The 27174-nt window shown below is 36.8% G+C and overlaps 1 protein-coding gene across 2 annotated transcripts; it reads left to right on the top strand.

Annotated features, from left to right (window-relative positions):
- Nucleotides 1-18003: 18003 nt before the first annotated feature.
- gtpbp8 (GTP binding protein 8) lies at nt 18004-22224 on the top strand. Of its 2 annotated transcripts, none has more exons than XM_073812019.1 (6): nt 18004-18747; nt 19107-19205; nt 19403-19494; nt 19700-19799; nt 20944-21062; nt 21893-22224. In XM_073812019.1, the coding sequence occupies exons 1-6, from the start codon at nt 18433-18435 to the stop codon at nt 21978-21980; spliced, it is 813 nt and encodes a 270-aa protein (XP_073668120.1). In that variant the 5' UTR covers nt 18004-18432; the 3' UTR covers nt 21981-22224. The 2 variants fall into 2 exon arrangements, with proteins under 2 accessions (XP_073668120.1, XP_065107688.1); XM_065251616.1 differs by having other exon boundaries at nt 19364-19494.
- Nucleotides 22225-27174: the final 4950 nt, after the last annotated feature.

The following is a 27174-nucleotide window of genomic DNA, read 5'->3' as shown; positions in this document are numbered from 1 at the left end:
TATTTTAAAGCAGCTTCTTAAAGTATTATATATTTGATATTATATAAAGTATTATATATTTATTAAAAGGGATGTTAGGTGACTTCAGTCACTGGCAGCTTCAGCCACTATGCACTGTATGGGATAAAGCAATGTCAATAGTATATACATTATATTAGCTATAAGAAAGGACTACATAAATGGTCTTTATAGCTGCTTTCAATTTTGTCTTCGCATTGTGAGAACACCTACAAGGTTTTGAAACTACTATATAGAGTGGCCTGTAATATAAATTGAGCTTTGCTGTCCTCAAAATTGCTGGACATTGTTGCACTATATTGATAGTGAGATTCTCCTGATTGTCAACATGCTCTCTTGAACAAAAAAGGTCAAGAGCAATGAGATGAGTCAATGATAAACAGTAAGAGAGTGTAAGAGGTCAGACAGCTTGCAGCAGTGACCACACAGACATCTCAGAATTAATGCAGGCTTGATTACAGAAATGTAATGTATAATGTAAGTAAAATTACTGATGCAATAACATTTTGCCCTTCTCTCTCTCTCTCTCTCTCTCTCTCTCTCTCTCTCTCTCTCTCTCTCTCTTCCTACCAGCCTATATGTATTATTTTCTATCCAATTTCTCTGGAGAAAGACAAATGAATATCTTCCAGCCCAGTTAGTTCAAGAATAGCCATGCTGTAGGTACGACAGGACAGAGGTCAAAATAATGCATATGGCCTTCACCACTCTACAGCTATACAACCAAAGGCTTCTACCCACTACCCATCTCTCTCTGATAAAAGTCTGTTATTACTAAGTCTACATGAATATTCATTGTTTCACACTACAGATAAATAATGTATAATAAAAGTTGTACCTGCTGTATAAAGAAGTATGTTCTTTGTGAGCAGTGAATTCATAGCAGGTTGATTCTGTAAGACCTTCACACACACACACACACACACACACACACACACACACACACACACACACACACTCACGCACGCACGCACGCACGCACGCACACACACACACACACACACACACACACACACACACACCTGGTTTCCATCAATGTACCTGTCAGCCTTTTCAATCCCAGCCTCGGGTCTGAGCCAGTGATTTTAAGAACTCATTAACACGTTGGTGTGTTTGTGAACAGGAGTTTCTTTCCAATGTGAGATGTTGCTAGAGGCAAACAAAACAAGGTGAGATGCTTAGTTAAAGTCACTGAACGTAGGGCTGTAAGCATGGCTAAAAAATAATGCCATGCAGAGATTGCTTATATTTGCTTGCTGGCCATTGTTTAGCAATGAACATTACGTTTGTATATATAAAACACAAAATAAACCTATAACAAACGGCAACTGATTCACTTTAATTTTACATTCACAGAAACTGAAATGCCTTTCCAAAGGCTTGAAGGTTGAATGTTATTACATACTGTAGAAATGTACAAACTGTGGAAAATTACCCTGTTATTATACAATAAAATTCTAATAGTAAATAATAATAGTTTTACTTTGTAGTTATAATTTGTCCAATGTTTATGCTTTTAATAAAAGAAAATGGACCAAGAACTTGTGAAAACTAAAACTAAAGTGGACCGAAAATAGATCCGAATCCACTTTGAAGTGTGGGTACAATGTGAATCCAAAGAAAACTGTATTGTTTTTCATTCAGTTCACTATTTCAACATCCTTTAAAACTATTTCCATTACTGCAATGTTAAATGGCAAGATATGACAGGAAACAAATTACATTGTACTTTCTTACTTGTAAAACTGTTAAGAGAGTTGCTGGTTGCTGTTTCAATGTGATTTTATTTCTTGTTCTTAATTGCCTTAATTATCTAAGCAGCCGTATAAGATGTTGCATGTTTAAAGCACAAATTGCAATAGAAAATTTCGTCAAACTAATTACAATATGTTTTTTTATTTATTTAATTGTGCATCCCTAAATGACAAACTCTTTATAAGAGCACAGCTTGGACATTCATCTAACTGAAGAGTAATTATACTATTTTATAATACTATTTATACTGATTCTTTATACTATTTATACGGATACTGTACACAATTTTCTTTCCTTGAATTAAGACTTATGGTGATTACCTCTTTAATCACCCTCCTTCTCTCGACACAGGGAGCCAAGCCATGATGTAACATGCCACCTGGAATATGACTCTGCTTTTTTAGATGGCACATACAGTAACATTTCACCCACAGTCTGACCACTGAGAAAAGAAGGAAGATAGGTGTGAGTTTTGTGTCTGTATGCTTTTCATTTAAAATGCAGTGCCTTTATTTTTCTTTTATAGATTTTTCAGATTGGAGTCTCAAGATTTTTTCCCCAAAGCCCCAAGTGAAAGTGCAGTGTAACATGACGTATGAAATCGACACAGCTCAGCTGAAACCACAATTGGGGTTGGTTTATGTTAAAGCACGTTATAACGAACGAAAAACCTCCATAGGTCCAAGAAAGGATTAGCTTGGACAGTGACTTAAGAATTGGACACTACAGCATTTACCCAAGTAAACACACTTTTCAGACTTTTAACGTTGTTCTTAAAACTAATAGTAGTAGGAGCAAATCGAAAGATCCCAAAAGCAGCACTATCGAGTGACTTATTGGCAAGTTTTTATCCTCAGAATCAATATGAATGTTCTGCATCTTAATTGTTTTTGATGATGCGTTAAATGTCAGACGATGTTTCCTTAGGGATCCGTGTAGAAAATGATTAAATACAAATGCGCAGACATCTTTTGGATCTCATGAGCCAGCGAGGTGCCTTATGCGTGATAGGCCTGATTTGAATAACTTGGCTGGATTTCTTTTGGCATTGTTACATAGTCCTCAATCTCCTTCACACAGTAAGAGTATCTAATGAGAGCCAAGATAATGCCTCAGTCTTGTGTTTAAAACCACAAATATAACCATTTTAGTCTTTCAGACTTTGTTGACTAAGGCTGTGTAAGTGTCTCTCTCTTTATACCATGCCTCACATTCAAACACTTTTTATTATTAATCATGCAGTGTGTATATGCTTATGTAGTGTGATGTCGCACTTCATTTTGACAAATTAGTCACGGGTGTGGGCACATTCACTGTTGTTGGATGATGTTTGATATAATAAAAAATATACCTTACTAGGAGCAAGAGTACACTAAAGGATTATTTGGAAGTGTGCTTTATATTAGAGGTTTTCTCGGGTCCAAAGAAATGTACCCAACTTGAAATGACCCGAATCACTTTTTTCTGAACCCGACGTGCATAAATATTACTTTTTTAAAAGAAAGACCCGACCCTAGACAAACCTGAAAAAATAGACCCAAGTCCGACCCAAACCAGTGGCAATTTTTTTTTTAACCCGACTGGACCCAAATGTAAATGGCACCGACATGTGTATAATCTGCATCCCTGCACGCACCAGCCAGCCAGAAAGAAACCCTGCTGGTCGCCCAACCAATTTAGCTCCCTGCTCCATTTGTTTTCATTTGTTATCTGACGACGACACCAAGGCAACCGCTAAAATTTACATTTAAAATTGACTGAAATGTCTCACTCAACGAAAATTAACCTACCGCCAGCCACAATGTCGCAAGCACTCTTGGCAAACAGAGGAGAGGTTTGAAAAGGACATTGACGCACACACATGAGAAAGTACAGGTCTTCTCAGGTCCGTTGTCCAAAACACATTCATTTTAAATTACCCGAGACTCTATGCCACTATTATTGTACCTAACTCGTGTCCAAGGCACATGTGAAACTTTTAGACCCAGGTCGGACCTCGGGTTTTCAGATCTAAGTGTACCTGTGAAGACCTCTAATTTGCATGTAAAGCTGAGATGTATAATGTCTATGGCACTAGCGGCACTAACACACGGATTGTAGGCAGCAGTTTACTTCCTGGGCTTGTTGACGTAGACAAGACCGACATTATCATAATTCATCCCACTTCGGACTCACAACCTGTAAGTTAACCCCTGTCAGCATTGCATTGTGAGCAAATTTTTCAAACATGGTAAGGAGCGTCACATTTTTGGCTGACGTCCGAGGTATTCAGGCCAATCACAATGTACAGATTACTGTAGCTGGCCAATCAGGGACACTGAGCTTTTCAAATCAATGCGTTTGTACAAAATCAGTGCGTTTTAGAAAGATAGGATATCTGGAGCTACAAAAAATGTACGGTATGTGGAAAATAATCTGCTTTTAAACTATAAACCACACAAACACATTTTATTATATCAAATACACAAAATAACATTGTTTTTTAGCAATGAAATAGGTGCACTTAAAAAATTAACTTAACTCAAACCCTAACCGTTTTACCCCTTAAATGAGTGTGAAATAATAGTGTGAGAAAAATTAATTAAAAGCCTCTAACCCTAAAGATTATTAAAGATAATAATTCTTATCTTCAGCAAGGTGGAAATAATCCAACCGCAGAGACATTAGTCCCTTTCACACATACAGTCTTTACTGGTAATTTACCTGTAAATTGCAGTTAACATGTGTGAACAGAACCTTTCCTGTTAAATCAGTGCTGTCAATTTACCAGTAAGAGAGGTTGTAAGATTACCAGTAATTTACCAGTAATTTACCAGTAAGCGCTATGTATGAAAAAATATATAAATTACCGGCATTTAGAATGGACAACCTCAGACTGCGCTGACAGCTTCGGGCCAATCATAACGTTTTAATACATATGACGCGTTTACCCCTGCACTGTTTACGGACATTTTCAAACACACGCGGCTCAAAAGTCGAGCACACCTAAAGTTAACCACGTCCACATTTGTTCACCAAAGTTGTTTAAAATCGCAGACGTCCTTAGCACACCCTGTGTAAAGCCTAATGTGTAAACAGAATTAAGATGCAGTTTCAGTTTGACGTCGCCTAATGTGATCTTGTTTGGTCACGATCAACTTCGCGTTTACCACAGACATAAAAAAACTAAATATGAATCTTGGATGGTCTACAAATACAACACTGATCTTTCCGTGCGCCACTTCCGCTTTCTTACCAAATTTATAGGTACTTTGATACTGATGTGTGAATGATATCTTACTGGTAAAAAGACAGAACGTCATTGCGCAACAGCACATTTTTTTATTTACTGGTAAATTCATTCTGGTAAATTCATGGTAATTTACCAGAATTACTGTGTGAAAGAGGCTATTGACTCATCTGTCAATTCCTTCAGAAAACACTTGAGAGTATTTTAATTTTAATAAAAACAGTGAGACCCTTAATTTATATTTTTGTGCTTTATGGGGTCCCTCAATGCCTATAGGAGGTTCAGGACCACCCCAGACCCCCAATTTGAACACTGATCCCAACAACACAACCATAATAGATGAATTTACCATTATTTTAAAACAGCCATAGAATGGACAAAATTACAGTAAAATGCTGCCTCCAAATGACACTATTAGTTGTGCCAAGCTCAGACAACCAGAACAATGTTTTTTATAGAGTTGCAGTGTCAACCTATCAACCTATGAAAACCAGCTACTTATAAGATGGGTCAAGGGAAAGTATTTTTAACTTCAGAATCAAAAGGGGGTGGTTTTTACTTAGTATTGACCTCAAAGCCTCAATATTTTAGATATAAGTGAAATCATAATTTGCCTCTTAGCTAGTCTGACATGTTAGAAAATTGAATATTGCCATAAGACATCACTTAAGGTATATTGCCTCAGGACAAGAAGAATGTTAGGGGCTGAAATCTATATTTCCTGATACAGAGATGAAAGAGGACACAAGGGAAATGGGAGGTGGTCTAACCTCCACCAGTTGTCATCTCTGACAGACTCATTTAAATGAAGGCAGTGCCTGAAGGAAGCTTTCTCCTCCTGCTAACGTACTTTTTTGTGTGGCCTCAAAGACAGCTGGCCGAGCACAGCTTTTCTCTCTAACTACCTGATACGTGACGGAAAAGTGATGCGAGTCAACCTGCAGCTCGGCTGGTTACCGACTGTCCACCGCCTGCTTGCTGGCCAAGCCGAACGGTTTGAGTTTCAGCCAATTGCTCAAGCTGTGAGCAGGTCCTTCTGCCTCCTGCGTTCAGACAATATTACATTTGTTTTATAGCCCCTTTTCCACTCCCCCACCATCTGTTTTCCTAATGGAGCTGTCCAGGCCTTGTCATTCACTCATGACTGAGCTTCCCCTAGAGCAAACCACTCACAACTCCAGCCTGGGGGGTTCTGTTAAACTTTCAAGAAACTATTTATTCCCAAACTCAAATTTAAATGTTGTGCGAACTCATCTTAACAAACGACTTTCAGTTGTGTCTCTGTATTGTGATGAAATTAAGTTAATGTGGACAGATCTGCAGGGAAATTATTTGTTGAAGAAGACTTGAAACTTGTAGAAAATGTTATGAATAATATTAACAAAGGAGGGAGGGGTGAAACACTCCTTCATTATCATCACATTGAAATGTGGCGAAACAAAAGCCTTAGCCTTGTGCTCCTGATAAATGGTACTTTTGTTATTATATAAGGGATGAGAGGCAGTGCTTTATTGTAAAAAAACGGAAAACTTCCTTTTAGTGCATAAAAATGTAATTCAAACATTTTTTAACATAAAATTAAGAGGGGAAAAAAGCAACCACCCTCCGGTATATTAGAGTTAATTTTAAAGGGACTCCAATTTTTACATTTGATTATTACAGTTTTGGAATCCATTCAGCCGATCTCCGGGTCTGGTGGTACCACTTTTAGCATAGCTTAGCACAATTCATTGAATCTGATTACACCATTAGTATTTCGCCTAAAAAATAACCAAAGAGTTTCGATATTTTTCCTTTTTTTCCTATTTAAAAAGCAAGTGGAGTGTCCCTTTAAGAGGGGACGGAGATATCATAAAAAATGGACTTGCATCTTCTATCCATGTAAAAGCCTCTAATCACTATGCAAATTGTATTCATAAATAAAGTGGGATGAGCTGTATCTTTAGTTTAAAAATATAAAAAAATCCCCCCAACTAGGGTTACCCCAATTTCGGCCATTTCCACCACTGTTTATAATGTTAAAGCGATAGTTCACCCAAAAATGAAAATTCTGTATCCCCCATGTTTTTCTAAACCTGTATGAGTTTCTTTCTTCTGTTGAAGACAAATGAATATAATTTGATACATTATGGAAACTGCACTGTTGACTGAACCCCATTTACGTCCATTGTAGAAAAAAACTAATAATATGGAAGTAAATAGATACGTTCACTGTGTACTTACTTTCATTTATCAAAATCTCTTCTTTTGTGGTCAACAGAATAATGAAAATCAAAGAGGTTTAGAACAACATAAGGGTGAGTAAATGATGAAAGAAAATTTTAATATTTGGTTGCACTATCCCTTTAACTTTTATTAAAGTGCACCTATTTCATTGCTAAAAAACGTTGTTGTTTTGTGTTTTTGTATAATACAATGTGTTTGCGTGGTTTATGGTTAAAAAAACACATTATTTTCCACATAACGTACATTTTTGTAGCTCCAGATTTCACTCTCTTTCTGAATCGCATGGATTGAAAAAAAAAGAGATTTACTTTGGAGACGATAACTCGCGTCATTGTTTACTTTGGACAAAAGCGTCTGATAAATGACTAAATGTGCTTTGGGGTATGTACCTTTTGCATATTGTTAACATGTACTAATAAACACTCACACACCAAAGGAAATGTAAAAATGTGAATTGAACAATAGGTGCTCTTTAAATTTATTTTGTATTTAGTCTTTTCTCTATTTATTTAGTTGTACCAGAAATCCATCAAAAATAATTTGGTCTGTGTGCCTGTGTATAATTCTTGCAAATCATTTGTCTCAATACTAGTGCTTTTGTTAAAATGTTACAATTGGCATTGCAATAGCTCACTAGAGTCAGTTCTGTCTCTAAGGCTACAATGTGTTATAGAGTGTAATATTTTGCCATTTTAAAATGGCCTCTTCTAAATTTAATGATATAAATGTAGACCCATCATGATGTTTCTGGGCAGTTACCTGAGTTGATGAGCTCATATGATTATGAGAATCTGTCATTTGAGGTGAAACTGTAAAAACTAAACCAGGAGGGAAGAGGAGCTGTTGGTAATGAACTGACATAAATGCCACATGATGCATATTATTCCATCATTTTAAGTTTTATAAAGTAATGCGTTTTTAGAACACCATTTGCCAATTCTTCTTAGTAATTGTCCAGAGTTCAGTCCAAAAATCTTTTAAAATCGTGAGTCTCCAGTGACCGCAAAACCGCCATTTAATTTTCTGCTTCCAAATTTCCAAAAGTCTGTCATGTCATTGTCTTGGCTTGTGACATCTGGCCGAAAAGCTACAAATCGAGTTGGCTGTGTTTTCAAAGCATTTGTTTCCTCTTGAAAGCATGGGAGGCTTGAAGAGGGTTTAGCTCTTTCCACTGGCTCGAATTCTGAAGATCTGCTAGAGAAGACCCGGGACTTTGCCAGCCATGTGAGTCAGCTTCCCATTGGAGCCAGTGGCCCTTGTGGTCCGCCAACGGACGACCTAGCACCCTAACTTGCGCACAAAGTCTAGCCAAGACCTGAAAGCATGGCTTAAACCTCCAGATGTAATCCTGGAGAGTGTTTAGCCTGGGACAGGTTTCAAAGACCACAGCGGTCGCACTTGGGGGAACAGGCAATGACGTTTTTGGCAGATTTATTGCAATATTGCCTTGGTTAATGTAGACGTTTATGACTGCGTGTTATGGTTGGGCTGATAGACAGCGTTAATACTATGGTTTAAGTTAAGCATTCATAAACAAATTTGAGAACCAGTGTTAGTTAGCCATATCCCACTCCGATCGCACACATAGAGGACTGTCTCTTTTCACTTTGTAATTCAAAGTTGGCATGTCAGTCAACATTACAAAGTATTACTAATCCATTAAATGTTTAATATAATAGCCTTGCATGAATTAGTAATTTTTCTCAATGGATACAACAGTGAACCTCTTTAGAGTACCAATTAAATCTTTATTGTAAATCCATATAGGCTGTCTATATTATAAAGCAAAAGTCCAACAATGTCAAATAATAGTCAATACAATAACACAAGTGGAGGCATTGCAATTATGCAGTGAATAACAATGTTCAGAAATTATAGTATTATATTTTAGATTTAAAGCAGCACCCTTACAGCTCTTAATTTTCTCTAAACCAGCTTTATGAAGTGCCACATGGGATATTTTTAATAGCTCAACATATTCAATTAAAAGAACCTGCAGGAAAAACTCTTTAAACCAGCTGGTTTTCTGGTCTTTGCTGGTTTAAACTGGTTTGGCCACCCAGCTTGACAAAGAGTTTAATTCTTTCATCATGGGAAGATCAGTAGAATTTTTCTTTTTTAACCAAATTCAAACATAGACTCAACTTATATTTGGCCTCTAAATCTATTTCCAAGCATTTTAGCACAAGCCTTCAAATCAAAATGTTTTAGGGTCATTACATATCATACATTCAGTCAGACATATCTAAACTGTTGATTGGTAATATGCTATTCATTTACGGAGGTACAATCTCTCAACTGGAATTCATTTAGATGGCATGGTGATTTATTGTAGATTGATGGAGGAACTGTGCACAGAGACTAAAGTGTGTGCTGGGTAATGCACATTGAGATACAGTATCCATCAGCTCAGCCTCATGCTCACTGTTCTCACGTCATCTGGGTCTCACACATGCCAGACTGATTTGAATTCAGAGCTAAGTACCAACTAATCTATGTCACTCTCTCCGAGACAACCTCTCTCTCTCCCTCTCTCTCTTTCAATCTTGTCCCTCTTCACTCTCTTTGGACTTGACTCAAAAGATCAAGGTTGTAGCTACACAGCCCCTGGATCAGAGGAGATTTACTCCTTCGTGACTGTGCCTCCCATGGGCCAGGACTCTTGTTTGCATCTGTTCTCCAGCCCCTGTCCATCCTCATCCCCAGTGAGGCAGACTGATCGAGGGGAAAGAGAAGGGCAAAGTGTAGGACATACCCAGGCACCCAGGTTCATCATGTATCTCCAGCCCAGTTTTCCACTTAACATCCCCAAAGGCGCAGTGTGGGATTTCCTCACATGCATCCACCCTGACCCGATCTCTTTTGTGTTGGCTCTGTGGAGCTATGACTGTTCGACTCCAGAGACGCAGTGTTTAATAGCACTCTCATCCATTCCCATCAGTATTTCATCGCTCTTGCCGTGATCTCATTAATCAAAACCTTGCCTCACATTTTCCGCTCTCTTGAGACACTTCTACAGTGTACACAGATTCTAAAGCAGCCAGCTGTGTCAGCGGCCGTGCAAAAAGGAGTTTAGAGTGTGGGAGGAGCTTAGGTGGGTGGGTTGTGACATCACTACATAGTGAACAATGGAGAAGGTAAAGCTCATTAATATTAATTAGCTCGAGCAGATGTTGATGTTCTAAACTCATTTGATAAGTTAAATATAGCAATAACTCCCCAGGGGGTTAAAGAGAGCTACTTCACTTCAAAAATGTGCTAAAGCTATGTGCTAAAAGTGGAGAGGTGCGTTTCTAGGAGTTGCGTACAGTTTCTGGAATCTGTCTATATTTTTTTCTGGAAAAAAATCAAAGCATAATCTATGTGGCACACAGATCAATGTTTAGATTGTAACCGAATGCAAAAAATCATCGCCAGCCGCCGCCTTCTCCAGATGTTTGGCGTGCACTCGTCCGTGGCATTCGCAGATTTTGTACATGACTCTACACTGCACAATTTCAACCACTCTCAGTATCTTCAGATTTTATTCCCACGTTTCCCTCATCCAGCGCCGCCCACCATGGCTATCCTGGATGGCGGCCATTATGTGAAATCTATCCCATTCATCGTTTTTAGGAAATATGTTCTGTCTGTCCCCACGTTGGCCCTCTGACATTCAGACAGTGCCCTAATCTACAGCGAAAGGTTAGCTTAGCTCTCCTCTCCCACGTGCTTGCTTTGTGGCGTTCTCCAAATTGGAAAAGCAAGGCCTTGTTCTGGGAGCATGCTGGGGTTAAGGAGGGATACAGAGATGTGATTTAGAAGGAGGCTTTAGAGGCTCAAATCTCGGAGGACCACATGCAGCGCCGCCAAAACTCAACTCAGGGTGACTGAGGAAACAAAGACGTGTGTATCCCTTGAGATTCATGAACCTCTACTGCCCCCTGCTGGGAGTATCTTCACACAGTGATGATGTGATAAAGAGAAGGCTGGCTTGGGAAATGCCATTAGTGTCTGCTTTATGGATTTAAATCATGAGAAGAGGTGCTTAAAGCGAGCACATATGGAGTTCTACTGCCTCCTGTTGGCTATGAATATATATATATATATATAGTAATGGAAACAGTATTATCTTTCAAATATATTTAAAACACTTGTGATAATCAAATTCCGAATTTGCACGAGTGTTTGTTATTTCTATAAATGTAATTTTTTAAACTATATCACTGCCCAGATATCGGAATAACACCACAATACCATTGTCCATACAGATAACTGGTTTGATCTCCCTCCCTGTTAGTGCCATATTCCAGTGCTGTATATGTTCTTGATCTGCAGAGAATTGGTTTCCCCATTTTATATCTTGGCTGTATAATCATTCCTCTATTTGAGTTCACAGGCAACCTGTTTGTGTTTATAACAGGTCTTTTCATTTATTCTTGTATATCTGAAGCACACGACTACATCACACACACAGCTGCAGAGACATAAATAATGGCAAAACTTGCAGATGGAGAGTACCCACAAATCATTGGTGTGTGTTGATTGAAACCTCAGATTGTTGTGTGGGGGGTATTACAACAAAAAAACAGATCATAACTCAAGAGATGAATGACCCTCCCACATGGAGCATACAGGAGAAATAGAGTGAAAAGAGAGGATGATGGTGGGCAGATGGGTCAGGAAGTAAAAAAGTGTCACAGCATTGCCAAGCCACCTTAATCAATCAGGGCTCTTAACAAGACAGCAGACACAGCGAGCGTCTCATCATGTCTGGGGGACAGATGTGGGAATAATAGGGGCAAAAGAAACATCATGGGGTAAATTCACACACAGTTTTACACCCTTTCTTTTGCAAAGTGAGAAACAAGCAAAATCCCAGGGGAAGGGCAATAAAATGAAGTTTGACACAGATTGAAAAAAGTAGTTAATTTAGAAGCATGCACACTCACACAATAGTAATGGTCAATGTTATTAGCAACATTTGCCATTAAATTGACTCAACTTTGTTTCTTTTGTGCTGTTAATTATCTCTTCTACCCCATGTTGTCTAATTTTTGTCTTAATTGTATTTGTTTAATAAGTAGATTTGAACTGAAGTGTGCACAAACAAGTAGTCTAGTCCCAAAATAAATGTGAAAGGCTGTGCCAGAAACTTACATAGATTTGATTTCTGTAACAAACAGCAATGTTTAGAAAGCAGTACCAAACCACAGTGTTTATACTGTTGCGTCACTACACTATTCAGGAAGTCAACTCAGAATGCCAATGGCTTACTTATACAGTAGTTGTCTATACTAAGTAGTATTTGTCATCTGTAAAATTATTATTTTTATTATTATTTATTTATTTACAAAAGCAACACATAACCCTTCCAAAAATTAACCACAGTTTTACTAAAGTAACCACAGTTTACAAATAATTCTCAATATGCCAACAAAACAAATTTACTACACTTTCACAATAATAAAACCAGAGTTAAATTTCTTAAGGGAACTTTTTCCATACACTTTAGTCTCCATTTAACACAAAAGCATCTTTTTTGGAGTCCAGGGGCCTTATTTATAAAGCTTGCGTACGCACAAAATGGGGCTGGAAACGCGTACACCCACGCAAAGGTTGTGATCTTTACAAAAACTAACTTGACGGGAGAATGGGCATGCAGGGTGGGATCTGAGGATGATTCATGTACGCACACTTGCAGGTGATCTGTGATTTATAAAGGAAACATTGCTTTGTTTTATGAGTCTTAATATTTGTTGTCGTATGCCATTAACAGCTTTTGTGCGTATGTAGACTTTTAGTCAGAAGAATCCTACGCACAGTTTTATAATTGAGACCCCAGATGACTTAAGCTCACACACATGCCCTTAAACCCCTAAAACTCACGCTGACACCTGCAGCAGGGTTGGGGCACCACATGTTCATTAAACACATTGTTAGTATTCTGTGTGTTGTCAAACTCCACAACAGCACAATGGACATCAGTGTGGGTTCACATCTCATCTAATGTCACCTCCAACAAAGTACCGGGGCCCACAGCCTTCTAAATATCAGAAATGGACATTGCTGTTGGTGCGGCAAGGTTTTTGTCCTTTGAATTGCCCTTGCCGTGTATGTTTGTGTGGAAATACAAGGTCTATGTATGCATACTTTTTAAACTCAAGCCTTGTCACAGAATAGAAGGACACAAAGCAACTTCCATCTGTCTTTCTGTAACTCCATCACTCACTATTGTGTGCAAGTGTGTGAGTGAGGGTGACTTTGGTATTGGTACAGTCATTTGTGACTGTAGGCTATTCTCTGAAAGCAGTAATTACAGGTCCTCTGTATTCCTGAGCTTTGACTTGGGCTCCTTCCAGTCCACATCCCTTATACACAAAACCTATGTTGTTATTACTGCATCTCTCTATCTCTCTCTTTATCTCTCTACAGACCCTATTTACTCATTGATGATTATCAGCCAGGCCAATTTATTGGATGTCATTTGAGATGCACATTAGGTTGATACACGTTTACGGTTTTAAATATATTTGTAAGTATTTCTAAACATCCACTATTATATTATAAACTACATCATTCTGTGTAAACAGACGTTATTGATCATGCTGCCATCAGCTTTGGCAATTGAAAAACTCATACTGGTACACCAATACCTTGTGCGTCTCTTTACTCTCTGTGTGTACAGTATTTCCTGCAGCCTCCTTTGGTCCATCTGTAAAGGACAGATACAGATTACTTGCAATGTGTTCTTGTACTGGACTATGAAAGCACTAGAAGTCTAGATGGGGATAAACAGCCTTTCAAGCACGTCCCTGAAGAGCTTTAGCGGGACCTGGAGCACTTCACACAAACAGCGTGTATGTGTGTGATGATATACTGCAGTACACAATATTATCCAGACTCCCAAAGATCCCAGTCCGACTGTAACTCTAGCTGAAAATGAATGGAAACCTCTCCCACCAGAATGCTGTCCTCTATATAAAATTAAGTCTCAACTTAACTTCTGGAATAACTTTTAGAAAATATTAAGGGGCAAATTCATTAAACATTTTAAAAATGTATAATGGGGAACGTTTCTTGCACAGGTAACTTGTCACTATATATGTTATTATGTTACTTCTAAAAATACAAAGTAATTATGTTGCAATGTTTTTTTCTGAAGTGGTGTAAATAAATAAATACATAAAAAATTATTCTGATCGGTACAGCCAAATAATTTGTTTTCCTGAGTATTAACTTTCCGCGGTTTATTTATCAGTCATCCTTCGGACTCAAGGTCAGCCTTTCCTTCCTCATCCCATCCTCTCAGCAGATCCTGGCACACATATTCTGATCGATATCCTAGACACTGAGCTCTAATACCCTCTAAACACCACCTGCCAAAATATTTATGGGACCATGTCTTAAAAAGACACACAGAGAGAGAGAGATGATGAACCTTCCTTTTGTAGCTATTTTGCTGATATTGTAGTTTAGTTTATTTCTACCAGTTCAGGCTTCCATTTTCTTCAAAAAGAGCTTAAAACAGGACACATGCTCAATTTTGCGTACTGCTATACTCTTGCTATTTTCTAAAGTATAATTTATATTGTATGTTAGTCAGTCATTGTTAATATAATGGCATATGTCTCCAAACAGAACATTATTCTGTGTTACTGATCAATATAAATCTACTGCACATGACACAATTAGCCACCGCACCACCATATTGTCATTCCCTAACATTCTTTTAAATGAATAGGACTTTATGAATACATTTATAAAACAAACAGTTGACCAAACATTCACTTAGAACATTACAGATTATAGCTTGGCGAATTCTTGCATACAGATATATTTTTTAACTGTAATTCTGTGTATATGTGTATATATAGGGCTTGCGCATATGTGCGCATGCTTCAAACTTTATCTCTCTTAATAACTTTTTTTACACCAAGCAATCCTGCCCTATATTTTCTAATATTTGCATGTTTTAAATCTGAAACTAAAATGTCAGCCGCACATATAGATAACTTATTTATTTAGCTGACGCTTTTATTTTAGATGCATGCATCATTGTATTAATGCTGTACACCTCTCAGAAATGTACAAATAAAGATCATTTTAGATGTTTTATGGGAATTTAAAGCATTGGGATCGCTACACAAGGGCTACTTAGGTTTTATAAAAACCTCAATTTTGACCAAAATTGAAATTTATACTTTCTTTCACATGCACTAATTTTGCCTGCAGTGGTCACAAATATTATTTTATCGATAAATGGACAGCACTGCTGACATGAAATGTACTGAGGTCACTGAACACTGAACCAGACTGCAGTATCATGCCCTGCGTGTTTCCTCCCTTCTTATAAAAAACACACAAAGGATAAGCAGACACCACCTGGAGTGTGTGGCAAGAGCAGAAGTCATCCTTTGTGTGTGTGTGTGCTATGTGTGCATACGTGTTAGATAAAGTGCATGTATTCATCCCATTGACCTGTGTCATTTTCACTTGAGATTGTGACATATAAAACTGTGTGCCAGATGTAAGTTACATTCCATGAGTCTCTTAAGCTGTTTGAACGATTGACCTTTCTTTTTGTGTCAAGTCATCTAGGAAGAATATGGCTTGATTCTTTAAACGCACACGCACAAACAGAATAGGGGTGAGGCGGAGCCATTCGGAGTGGCAGACGCCCTTTTGTGTGTCGGTCACAATGCAATGTGAAAGCAGGCAGGATGGTTAACATGCAAATGAGATGACAGAGGAGGAGAGGTCAGGGTGAACATCACTCAGTGTCACATTAACGAGTGCTTGTCCCATTATGGGGTATTAAACAATGTGTATGTGTATGTGTGTGTGAGAGGACGGCAGCTGCCTCTCCTTTATATATCATTGCCTTGAAAAAATGGTAAGAAGGTAATGTGACAGCAATGTAGCATACTGCTGACAGATTTATCTTAATATAGCTATTCTATTCTGAATGTAGCCCATTGTATTATATATTACTGTAGTTTACTCTGGACCTCTCTATTTATTTATATGCATCCATCCAAGTCATTTTATTCTTTTTTTTATTTTTTTTTATTCTTTTGTGTTGCACTATGATTATTCACTCCAGTGCTTAATTCCAGAGTCTTGACAACAGTACTTGTCATTTATTCTACTTCTGTTAAACTTGACATTTACCAATTTTTCTTTTCATCTCTGTTACTGTAATCTGTATGTCAGTCCATTGTGTTTAATGTTAAAGGGAAAATGTGTAGTTTTTCAAGTATTTCATTAGTTAAAATCAATGTCTTTATTCATAAATATGTCCTCATTGGTGTCAAATGACTTCTGCCAATGATCTGACTTTTCTTTGTAAGCTTAGGATTTTTTTCTCTTTATTTACATTGAACGGGTAAGTCCAAGAAGACTTCCATGTCATTCCGCCATATTGAAAAACATGTTTTTAAATGTGTTTTATACTGTTTGAAAGAAGTTTGGTCTTGGTGGTGATGACATTGATGTCGAGAGAAAAGTTGTGTTCATCTGTGAAGATCTTGTTGGACAAAACTTGTAAGTGTCATAAACTTTGTTAAACACAGAGCTTATGTTTTGCGATAATCCAAAAGTCTATGGGAAAAATGAATGAGCTTTTTGGCAAGGGAACAGTGTACTGTAACGTCCAGGTTGGCCTACAAAAATACATCATCTTTGCGGCATTCTAAAGAAACCATTTCTAAGACAAAATTCACTGTCGCTCGTTGTGGCTGGTTAGGACAAGAGATACCTTTTATCGTATGTCACAGCATCAAGTTTAATTAGGACACAGTGTAAGTTGACCAGGACTTTTTAACACGTTTTATTGGTTAAATATTTGCAAAAGTCACTGATAAAAATAAAGAGTGACCAATAATATTGATTTATAGGATAGTGATAATATGTACCTTAGAGGTACTAATATCTACCTCTGGTAGTAATATGCACCCTTTAGGTACAGCCACAGCCTTTATAACTTTATACCTGACAGTGTAGGGGTGGCTGTTTCAGAATCAGTGCTAACTTCCTGCTCCTGTCGCTCTATAAACAGGATTTTGGTAAATAGTCTAAGCCTACATCAGCATTATATTGAATTAAAGTCCGATACGTATTATTACCATGCATAAATTCAGAAAAACCTGTTTTTTTAACATATCGATTATTTTTATTAGGAATGTATCAACATATATGTATTTCTGTGACTTAACCAAAAACTGTAAAACTATACAAATTACGAGTTTGTTTTCTTCAAATAAATAACCAAAGAAATACCACCAGTTTAAAAAACATATAGAAATCACTCTTTTTATTCGACTTCATTGAGTGCTGTTTGAAGGCAAACAAACGCATTTGTTTGCACGTCTCATGTTTTAGAAATTGCGGACTTTGCTGCCCCCTTCTGTAAAAAGTGTGTTAGTCATATAATCTTTGTTTATCATTTGGCCCAAAACGTAACTTGTTAAGGTTTAAAACAAAAAAGCGTGTACATATTTTAAAGCACAAACGTGTTTTGAATGAATAAACGAATATTATGGCAGATGTCAAAGCAACTTACTCGTCATCGTGCAAAATGTGCTCAACAGGATATGCTACAGGCTAAATAAAATTTGCGAATAACTTACTTATTTTAAAACAGTAAATATATATCTAGTTTCATATTCCATTAAAACTGATATTTATGATGAAGTAATTAAAATACTTCCTCACCACTGATCAGTGGTCTTCACCATCACACACATAAGGCGGAACTTTAGTGCGAGAGTTTGTTTCTTTCGGTATGATACTAACCAAACACACGCGATAAACATGGCAGCTTTAGAAATCAATAAATTTACATTTCGTACTCTCCTTTTGTAGTAGTAATTTAAAAATCTCCCAAGAAGAAGATAATACGTTTATAAATGTTGCTTTTCGGCTAGCGGATCTATTTCAGTTTTCCTTGACCCCATAACATTTCACGTTTATTTTATGAATAAATTTAAGGCAGACCTCGAGTTGAGAGTAAGATGTGTTTAAGTGTTTTGTATTATAATTACAAATACTTACCTAAGGTTTATGCATACTTAGACATTTCTATTTGCAAAATAGTTTGAAATCTATTTAAAATGGCCTTTTAAGAGATACGGTGCTGGTTCCCAACAGATAGATTTGTAAGCTTTCACTGAAAAACATCACAAAACAACAACACTTATCCACGTGAATGTATAAGTAACACAATGCTGCGGATAAGAGCTCTACAGCCACATATATCATGTTGGTCTTTGGTCCTGAAGAGAGTCCATCAACTGGCCTCCGTCAAACATGCATGTCTTCTCTCAGAGAGGAGACGCCAGGGTCTTCTGTATCCCTTCAGTGGTCTGGAGGAGCACCTGGATCCCCAAGTCGATCAGGCAGAATTCAAGATCTTCCATCCCAGCTTGGATGACCTCCACCAGGCAGAGACGCTATTCACTCCCTCCCATAGAAACCACATTGACTTTTTCTCTTCTGCAGTCCGGATGGACCATGTACCTGTGCTTAAACAGCCAGAGGTAAGATGTTTATTCATCATAGTGTTATGCTGTTAGATCATTGTAAGAATTTCATTGAAATAAAAAAAGGTTTTATTTCTAGTTACAAAATTAAGTTTATGTAACTAAGTTCGGGAGGACCATGGTCATGTGATCCAACTTATCAGTGTGAAGAGGTGTCTATACAGTATATAGCCATCCCTCACCTCTGTCCCGTGGCAGCATCCCTCCTTAACCCCATTGCCTCATTCTCGGCTACTTCATCTATCCCAGTGGGGGGGTAGTACTAATCCATGCATGGATTAAATGTCAAAATTCTTTTTGGACTACTAGACATTCCTCACTTTGTTTCAGTGTCCTCTGTGTTCATGTTTCTACAGGTATGTTTTATAGGCAGAAGTAATGTGGGAAAGTCATCTCTCATCCGAGCCTTGTTTTCTCTTGCTCCAGAGGTAGATGTGCGCATCTCTAAAACTCCGGTGAGCTCGTATTGGGATTAAACTTGTTAGTTTTCTTTTTCATTGTGTAATTTTATATTGCTCAAATGTCGTTCATTCATTGTTTGTGAGATTTTTAGTTTTAAGTTTTTCTACTTTCTCCTAAATTCTCATTCTCAGTTATCTTACATTTTAAACAGGGCCACACTAAAAAGTTGAATTTCTTCACTGTGGGAAAGGCATTTACTTTAGTGGACATGCCGGGGTACGGACACAGGGCCCCACAGGACTTTGTGGAGATGGTGGAACCATACCTTCAAGAACGTCAGAAGTATGATGCTGTTGTGATTTTTTTCAAAAGTATGTTTCTTTTTGTGTGCTTTTGTTCAGTAGTAGTAAAAGATGTTAAAGTTTATGCAAGAAACTTTGTGGACATGGTGTGCTATGTCTGCTGTTGATGAAAGATGAATGTTTATGGTTTTACATTGAGTCCTTCATTACTATGATTATTCCTTTATTGTATTATGTGTCTCTAGTCTGGTGAGGACATTCTTGCTGGTGGATAGTGGTGTAGGTCTGCAGAGGGCAGATTTAGTTGCTGTGGAGATGTTAGAGGAGTTTAGTTTGCCTTATGTGGTGAGTATTTTTGTATGCCTTTACTGTGACTGACCAGCAGGGGTCATTATAATACTATGTTGTAGTTATCTAAGTGTTGGGGATAGTTTAATTAACCCCTTAAAATTCCTGAAAAATGTTTTTAAAAAATGCTTTAAAATGACACAAATTGTACCTGCTGTGTTGATTGTATCTTAAAAGGGTTAACATCATTCGAATTTCAGCTTTCCAAATATATGTGACATGTTTAGCTTTTTGTTTTTGAGTTGTTGTATTTGATGAAGTTTTCTGTCAATTAATACAGTGTTCCTCCTATGGTACACTGGAATTTTATCAGCAAAAATACAATTTTAAAAATATTTTTACAAACCCATTCATATTTGTGTTTTTTAGGTATAGCATTTGAGTTTGAGCAGCTAGATTGGATACTATATTATACTAATACTACACTATACTATACTATACAGTACTACACTTTGGGGTGGTGTCCCAGACAGGGTTTAGATTAAGCCAGGGCAAGGCCTTAGTTATATTAAGACATTTACGTAATCTTTATAAACATACCTTACAAAAATCATTACTGGTGTGCATCTTGAGACAATGGCACTGATATATTTTAAGATATGGCAGTACAAGCTGCCTTTAGTTAAGACAGCTCAAACAAACATTTTAGTCTTGGACTAGACTTAAGCCCTGGAAACCACCCTTGTTTATTTTTTATCAATATTTGATTATACTTTATACAATGTGAATATAATTTCATATGCAATGCAAAGTAATATTTACAATGTTTTCAGACACTTTTTTCCAAAGTGCATTCAATGTAAATATTTTAGCAGTTCCTCTTTCCACAGTGACAACAAGTTCAGTTGTGCTAGAAAAAAAAGCTCCTTTTACTGCTATTTTTACAATTACGATAGCAACCAATGCACATTGACTACAATGAACAAATGGATGTGATTTCAGTATGGACAGGTAGTTAGTGGACCAAACAAATCATATTTGCACACAGTGTGAACCCCTAAAAGTAATTCTTTCCACTCATTAAAGGCATAGCATTAATTTATTTCTTTAAATTCATAAAATTAACATCCCGCAATATTTAATATATACTAATAAGGCTGAAATTAAAATAACAATTTTTTGTCTTTCTGTCATAATTTAGCTGGTGGTGACTAAAATAGACAGAACCAGACGGGGCGCTTTGTTGGCCTTGATGGTACAGCTGCGAGACTTTATCAAGAATCAAACCAGCACATGTTTTCCACAGCCCTTTTTAGTGAGGTGAGATACTTAGACACATTTAAAGTCAAATTTATTTCTGTTTAATGTCTTGCACACAGCTCTTTTGTATTTTTTTCCTTTAACAGTGTAATAATGATCATTCAAGAAGGTTTAAAACTATTAAACACATATATTTCACCAGTGTTCTGGTGCTGATGTGTTTATGAGCCTGCACATTCTTTATGAGATCTGCCTCAGATAATGATGTGTCAATGATGAGTAAATGATGTGCGTATACTCTTAATCACCTCATTTGGTGTTATGTCCATGGTACATATTATAAATGCTTGGTCATCGTTGACTAGATAAGTCCTGTCCTTCAAATATGGCAGTTCCCTGGCATCTGATCTTTAGTTTTATAAGAATAAGAAAGATTACTTTCCTTTAGTTACTGATAAGATAAGGCCAGAACATTAGAAGCTCGCACACCTCATCTGCAGCAGTTTGTCAGAGTTCAGAGTTATGAAGTCTCTATCTTTGTGTCAATACAGGAAGTCAGATTTTCACTGATAAGATAATAAGGAACATACAATTCGTTGTGCATTACATTAAAAATGTTGCATTTGGCTGATGCTTTTATTTAAAGCAACTTACAGTACCTCAAGTTGAACATTTTAACAGGATATTTTTCACTGGGTTTGAACCAATGACCTTTTCACTGCTAACGAAATGATTTACCAATTGAGCTGTATGAACGCATTCATTAGTATACATAAAATATATAGTACAATACAATAAATAAATATACACATAAATAAATATGTGTATATTTATGTATGTAACTTTGTTTTTCTCTATCCTTACCTCTTGTTCCTCCCTGTGACCTACAGTTCAATACAGTTTTCTGGAATGTACCTGCTCAGGTGTTTCATTGCACATGTAACAGGAAATCTTCAACTTACTCCTAAACGGACATGACCGATGGTAATGCCGTCTCTGATGCCACACAGATGTATATACTGTAAGATGAGGATAACTTATTTCAGATAAAAGCAGTTTAACATCTGTAAATGATATCTGAAATGTTTCTTGATTATGCAAATGTCCATCATTGTTCTTTAATTTTTTTAGATGTTTTGATGTACATAATTTTCATTGGCAATAATCGTAACACCTTTTCATATACTGTACCAGCAGCACAGAATAAACTCCCTGAATTGTCCATGAATGTGTAGAATTAAATTAATTCATGTCACATGAGGCGGATTTCCAGACAAGGTTTAGATTAATCCAGGACTAGGTCTTAGTTATTTTAGGACATTTAGGTAGTTTCTTACAAACGTACCTCACAAAAAACAATATTGGTGTGCATCTTAAGACAAAACAATGTTACTGATTTATGTTAAAATATGTCAGGGCAAGCTGTTTTGAAATTAAAGCAGCTCCAACATGCATTTAAGTCTGGATCTAGGATAAGCCATGTCTGGGAAACCGCCCCATACAGATTTAACAACACATTTTGAGGAATTAGTTCAACACATCCTCATCCCATGGCATCAATATTTGACGCCACTTGACCATGCGTCAATATGTTACGCGGAGGGTATACCCTTCGCGTCATTTTTTGACGAACTGGGGACTTCAATACTATTAGGTACGCGAAATTAAACAGTTGTCGCCTGACATTGGGGTTAGGGATAGGTTTGGGTAGGGATGTCATTATGTAAATCTAACCCTAAACCGACGCGAAAATGGTAAGAAAATGGTACGAAAATAGGAAAGAGAATGCAACGGACTCAATAGTATTGAAGTCCCCAGTTAGTCAAAAAATGACGCGAAGGGTATACCCTCCGCGTAACATATTGACGGATGGTCAAGTGGCGTCAAATATTGACGCCATGGGGTGAGGATGGGCTGATTAGTTAGGAACCTGGAATTTCATCTTGTATGCTGATGAGTGTTCTTCCAAATAAAGTGACAAAAATGCTAATTTTTCAAGTTTAATTCTGTTCCTTAAAGCTTTAAACCAAAATTAAGCAGCATGAGTAAACCATGAAAATAAAATTAAAGGTGCCGTAGTATGAAAAACTGTAGTAAGGGTTAACTGGGGCAAAAGTAGTGTGGGACGAAAGTAACAAAGCGATTTTCCCCGAGCCCTGATAACATTTGCATTCCAAACTATGACGGCATCCATGGGCATCAATAGGCCATTTTTTTTCTATGTTAGCTCCGTAAACTGTACACGGATCCGTGATCGCTTCAGTCCCATTAAAATTGTATATAAAAACGACAGCAGGGCAGACTTCAGCTCTTCTCCCTCTCTAGTCAACGACTTTTAGCGCGTTCAGCCATCTATGCAATACAGTGAAATACTCCAATAATACTCCAACCAAACTCAACAACGTGTGTTTATTCTTGAAGTGATCTATTTACTGTATGATGAGATTGTGTTCGTTTGGACTGAACTTAAAAAAGTGACGCGCAGTCGTGTTACTCAACAATAGCCCGTGTGCTAAGGCACAAAGGCTTGATGGCAGAGATTGCCATCTTACAAGCCAAGAACAAAAGGAAATGGTTTTGTCACCTCAGCCTCTCAGAAGAATGCAACCATGTTGGTCCCAACCTGTTGAAACAGACAAAACACTTGTTAGAATGCAAGCAAAATGCATGAAGAAGCATTATTATAGAAAACCAAACAATTTATAGTTCATACACACAAATATACCATCTAATTGTCATGATATTTATACATTTCTGTTTTATTTCAATAACCTTGCAATATACCCTTTGTTCATGCCAATACCTCAGATTCACAGTAATTTCAGATTCTGCCACGTCGCTTTACCTGGCAGTAAGACCAATTTTCAGATTTCGCAACAACCTGAATACTTGCCCTTATTACTTAATATAGCCAACACTTTATTAGCATATATTATGTAATGAATACAGGGCTGGCCGTTAACGTTTGTCCCTAAAGTTAATGTTTTGGATGTGCGAGTGAAAGACAATTTTACTTGTCTGAGTTTTAACTCTATGTCTACTTGCTAGTTCACCAACAAAATATTAAATGTTTTAGGTTGCTTGCAAAGCAAAGTGTGTAATACTTCCATTGCTTACATGTAGACTTAAGATTTTCTTCCCACTTTTGTAGACAGAATTGGAATATCATCATGGGGTTCTGTAGAAATTAATGTTTAGTTTAAATTAGTAACTTTATTGTCATAATACTCAGCAAACAACTATTGTATTCCCAAGTGTACCTGGAGGTGATTTGTTGATGTTCCTGGCTGGGAAGTTGCAGGATTCTGTTGTATAAATGTAAATGTAAAATGCAATGCCCATGTTCGGCATGGTCAGGGAATAACACAGAGAAGTCTTTTGAACTCTGAAAATGACAAATCATGCATTAATTTTCTATAAAACTTCAATGTTAATTTATGCGATAATGAACGCTATGTGGCCTAGCTTGTCAGTGAACTACAGCTGTGTGTAGTAAATGGTGCTTCATCTGAAAACAGGTGGCCTTACCGGAAGCTAGTTTTTTTTTTCATTTATAAAGTTTTAAAGGAACAGTATGTAAGAAATGTATATAAATTAATCATTAAATGGCCCTGAAATGTCACTAGACATTAAGAAATCATTTTCATTTCAAATACTTATATCACTGACAACAGCAGTCCGGCCAGGATATTGTCATTTAAAAAGTGGAGTTGCAGCCCTCAACTGATGTTTATGTTGTCATTTTGTGTATTGGCCACCAGCTGTGTGATTGCAGCATTTTTAGCCACACGTTTTGTGATTGCAATACCAGTTTTGGCCACAATCCTACATACTGTTCCTTTAAATATTGATATTTATACAACAAAATGGTGCGGATTACCCTCAGAAGACCTTTGTTTATCATCGAGTTGGGTTACACAAAAAACTACCCAACACTGATAAAACAACCCAACAAATTAACCCAACTGGCACAACCCAACGTTTTTAGAGTGTGAATTAGTGGACAAATTCACATAAACATGTCTCAAAATAGCTGTCTAAGTGAGTGTCATAGTAAACAACTATGACATTTTTAAACGAATGTAAACATTTTATTTCATTCGGTCTCATAGGCAGGCATGTTGAAGTTTAAAGTGATAGTTCACCCAAAAATAAAAATTCACTTTTATGTTGTTACAAACCTGTATAAATGTCTTTGTTCTAAAGAACACAAAGATAGATATTTTGAGGAATGTTTGTAACTAAACCGATCAAAAGCCCCATTCACTTCCACAGTAGGAGAAAAGAATACTATGGAAGTGAATAGGGCTCATGAAAGATTTGGTTTCAAACTTTCCTCAAAATATCTTACTTTGTGTTCACCAGAACAAAGAAATGAATACATGTTTTGCAACAACATGAGAGTGAGAATTTTTCTTTCTTGGTTAACCATCCCTTTAAAGTAGAACTAAAGAAAAGAGGAAGAGAAAACCACTTACTGCTATGACTGGCTAACTGCATATTTGTAACAAAGATGAATCCATATTTATTTTAAATAGACCAAATTACTTTTTTGCCAAATATCCTTATTGTTAAGTTTAAGGTTTATGGTGGAGTTAAAATTTCCTGAACATCTTTTACAAAAGTTACTGCAGTTAACATGAGATCTTTTGTTTCATTAACAGACTGTAAATCAGATGTGAGAAATAGAAAAACTTTAAAATTCAGCCTTGCATTATGTTTACATCTGTGCCAGTAATCCATGCAGTCAGTGCAGTAGCCTATAGGAATATTTTCTACACATCCTTTTCTTTCATGGACTATGGACCCCATAAATTAGCCTTGTCCACCGCCCTCTGCCACTGTTTGTATATAAACCTAACCTTACAGTGTATTCAAACTTTTTTATTTTATTTATTTAATCTTTTTATTATACCCTTATTGGGGGGCTGAGCCCACCTAAAATGAAAATTCTAGAATCGTCCCTGACAGCATCTAGCACACTACCCTTGACAGAGCTGACAAATATTGCATTATTTCCTCACCTTTTTGAGTGTCTAGATCCGGAGAGCTGTTTTCAACCATGATAAGTAAAATCCTAAAGCAGTCAATTTTTTTCTTATAACGCGTTGTGTTTCTGGTTTCATGTGTTATAGTACTGATCAATCTACAGGTTATTTAGTGCTCTAACACTTTTTAAAGTTTGACGTCTCAGAGTTTAAAAAAAAAAGTAAATCAGGTTTAAATGTCAGGAGTTCCTGGTGGGACAAAAGTTACACTTGTTATTTTTGTCCAGCTGCTAATACTGTTGCATTATGTTGAAAATGTATATAATTCTAACTTTTTTCTAAACAATTTAAATTTGTACTGTCAGGTTGCCTTTGAAACATTTGATAAAACTGAAATTTAAAATGAAAATGTAATTTCATATTTTTTTGTAAAGATAAGCAACAAAATATGTTTGCAGTTACATACTTACAAGGTCATAGTCATGAATATTTACTAAAAACAAGTGTAACACAAAAATCTATCTTGTTTTGTTGTGTTACTTTCAACGCACCTGTGTGTTACTTTCATCCCGGCTGACAGGGTCAAAAGTAACAATGCGCTACTTATGATCAAAGTGAAATTATATTGTAGTCGTTTAATATTTGATCAAAATTCCAACTGGTATTGATAGACAACACAGCAGTTGTTATTGACCACAGCAAAAATATATCTCTGTCCAAAACATAATCTTTTAAAATTCAGTTTTTCTGAATAAATGTTACTTTCGCCCCTGCTCTCCCCTAATGACATCGTGAGCCTCAAACACGATTGTAAACTTTGTGCATTCAAAAGACAGATAAAAATGAAGACAATCTCAACATAACACTGACTGTGACAGTTAAACAGAACATTTTATTACACATTCAATTTTGTTACAATGCTAAAAATAATGTTGTGACGGCTGAGTTAGCGCTAGTTCTACTATTGATGTTACAATTACTTACCACTCCGAATTGTCCATTTCTAATCTCTGAATAATCGATTGTTCCTCAATTTTTTTATCTCTGTCTAATAAAGGCTCAAACATAAGGTTTGCTTAAACCTACAGAGAGCTATGGGAATTAGTTGCTCATAGAAACAGCCAAAATTATTATTCAAGAACCTTTTTAAATAACAATAGACCATTTCATTGCGGGAGCAAATG

Source organism: Paramisgurnus dabryanus, chromosome 15 (genome assembly GCF_030506205.2).
Source record: "Paramisgurnus dabryanus chromosome 15, PD_genome_1.1, whole genome shotgun sequence".
NCBI lineage: Eukaryota > Metazoa > Chordata > Actinopteri > Cypriniformes > Cobitidae > Paramisgurnus > Paramisgurnus dabryanus.
This window is presented reverse-complemented; position numbering and strand designations above follow the sequence as displayed.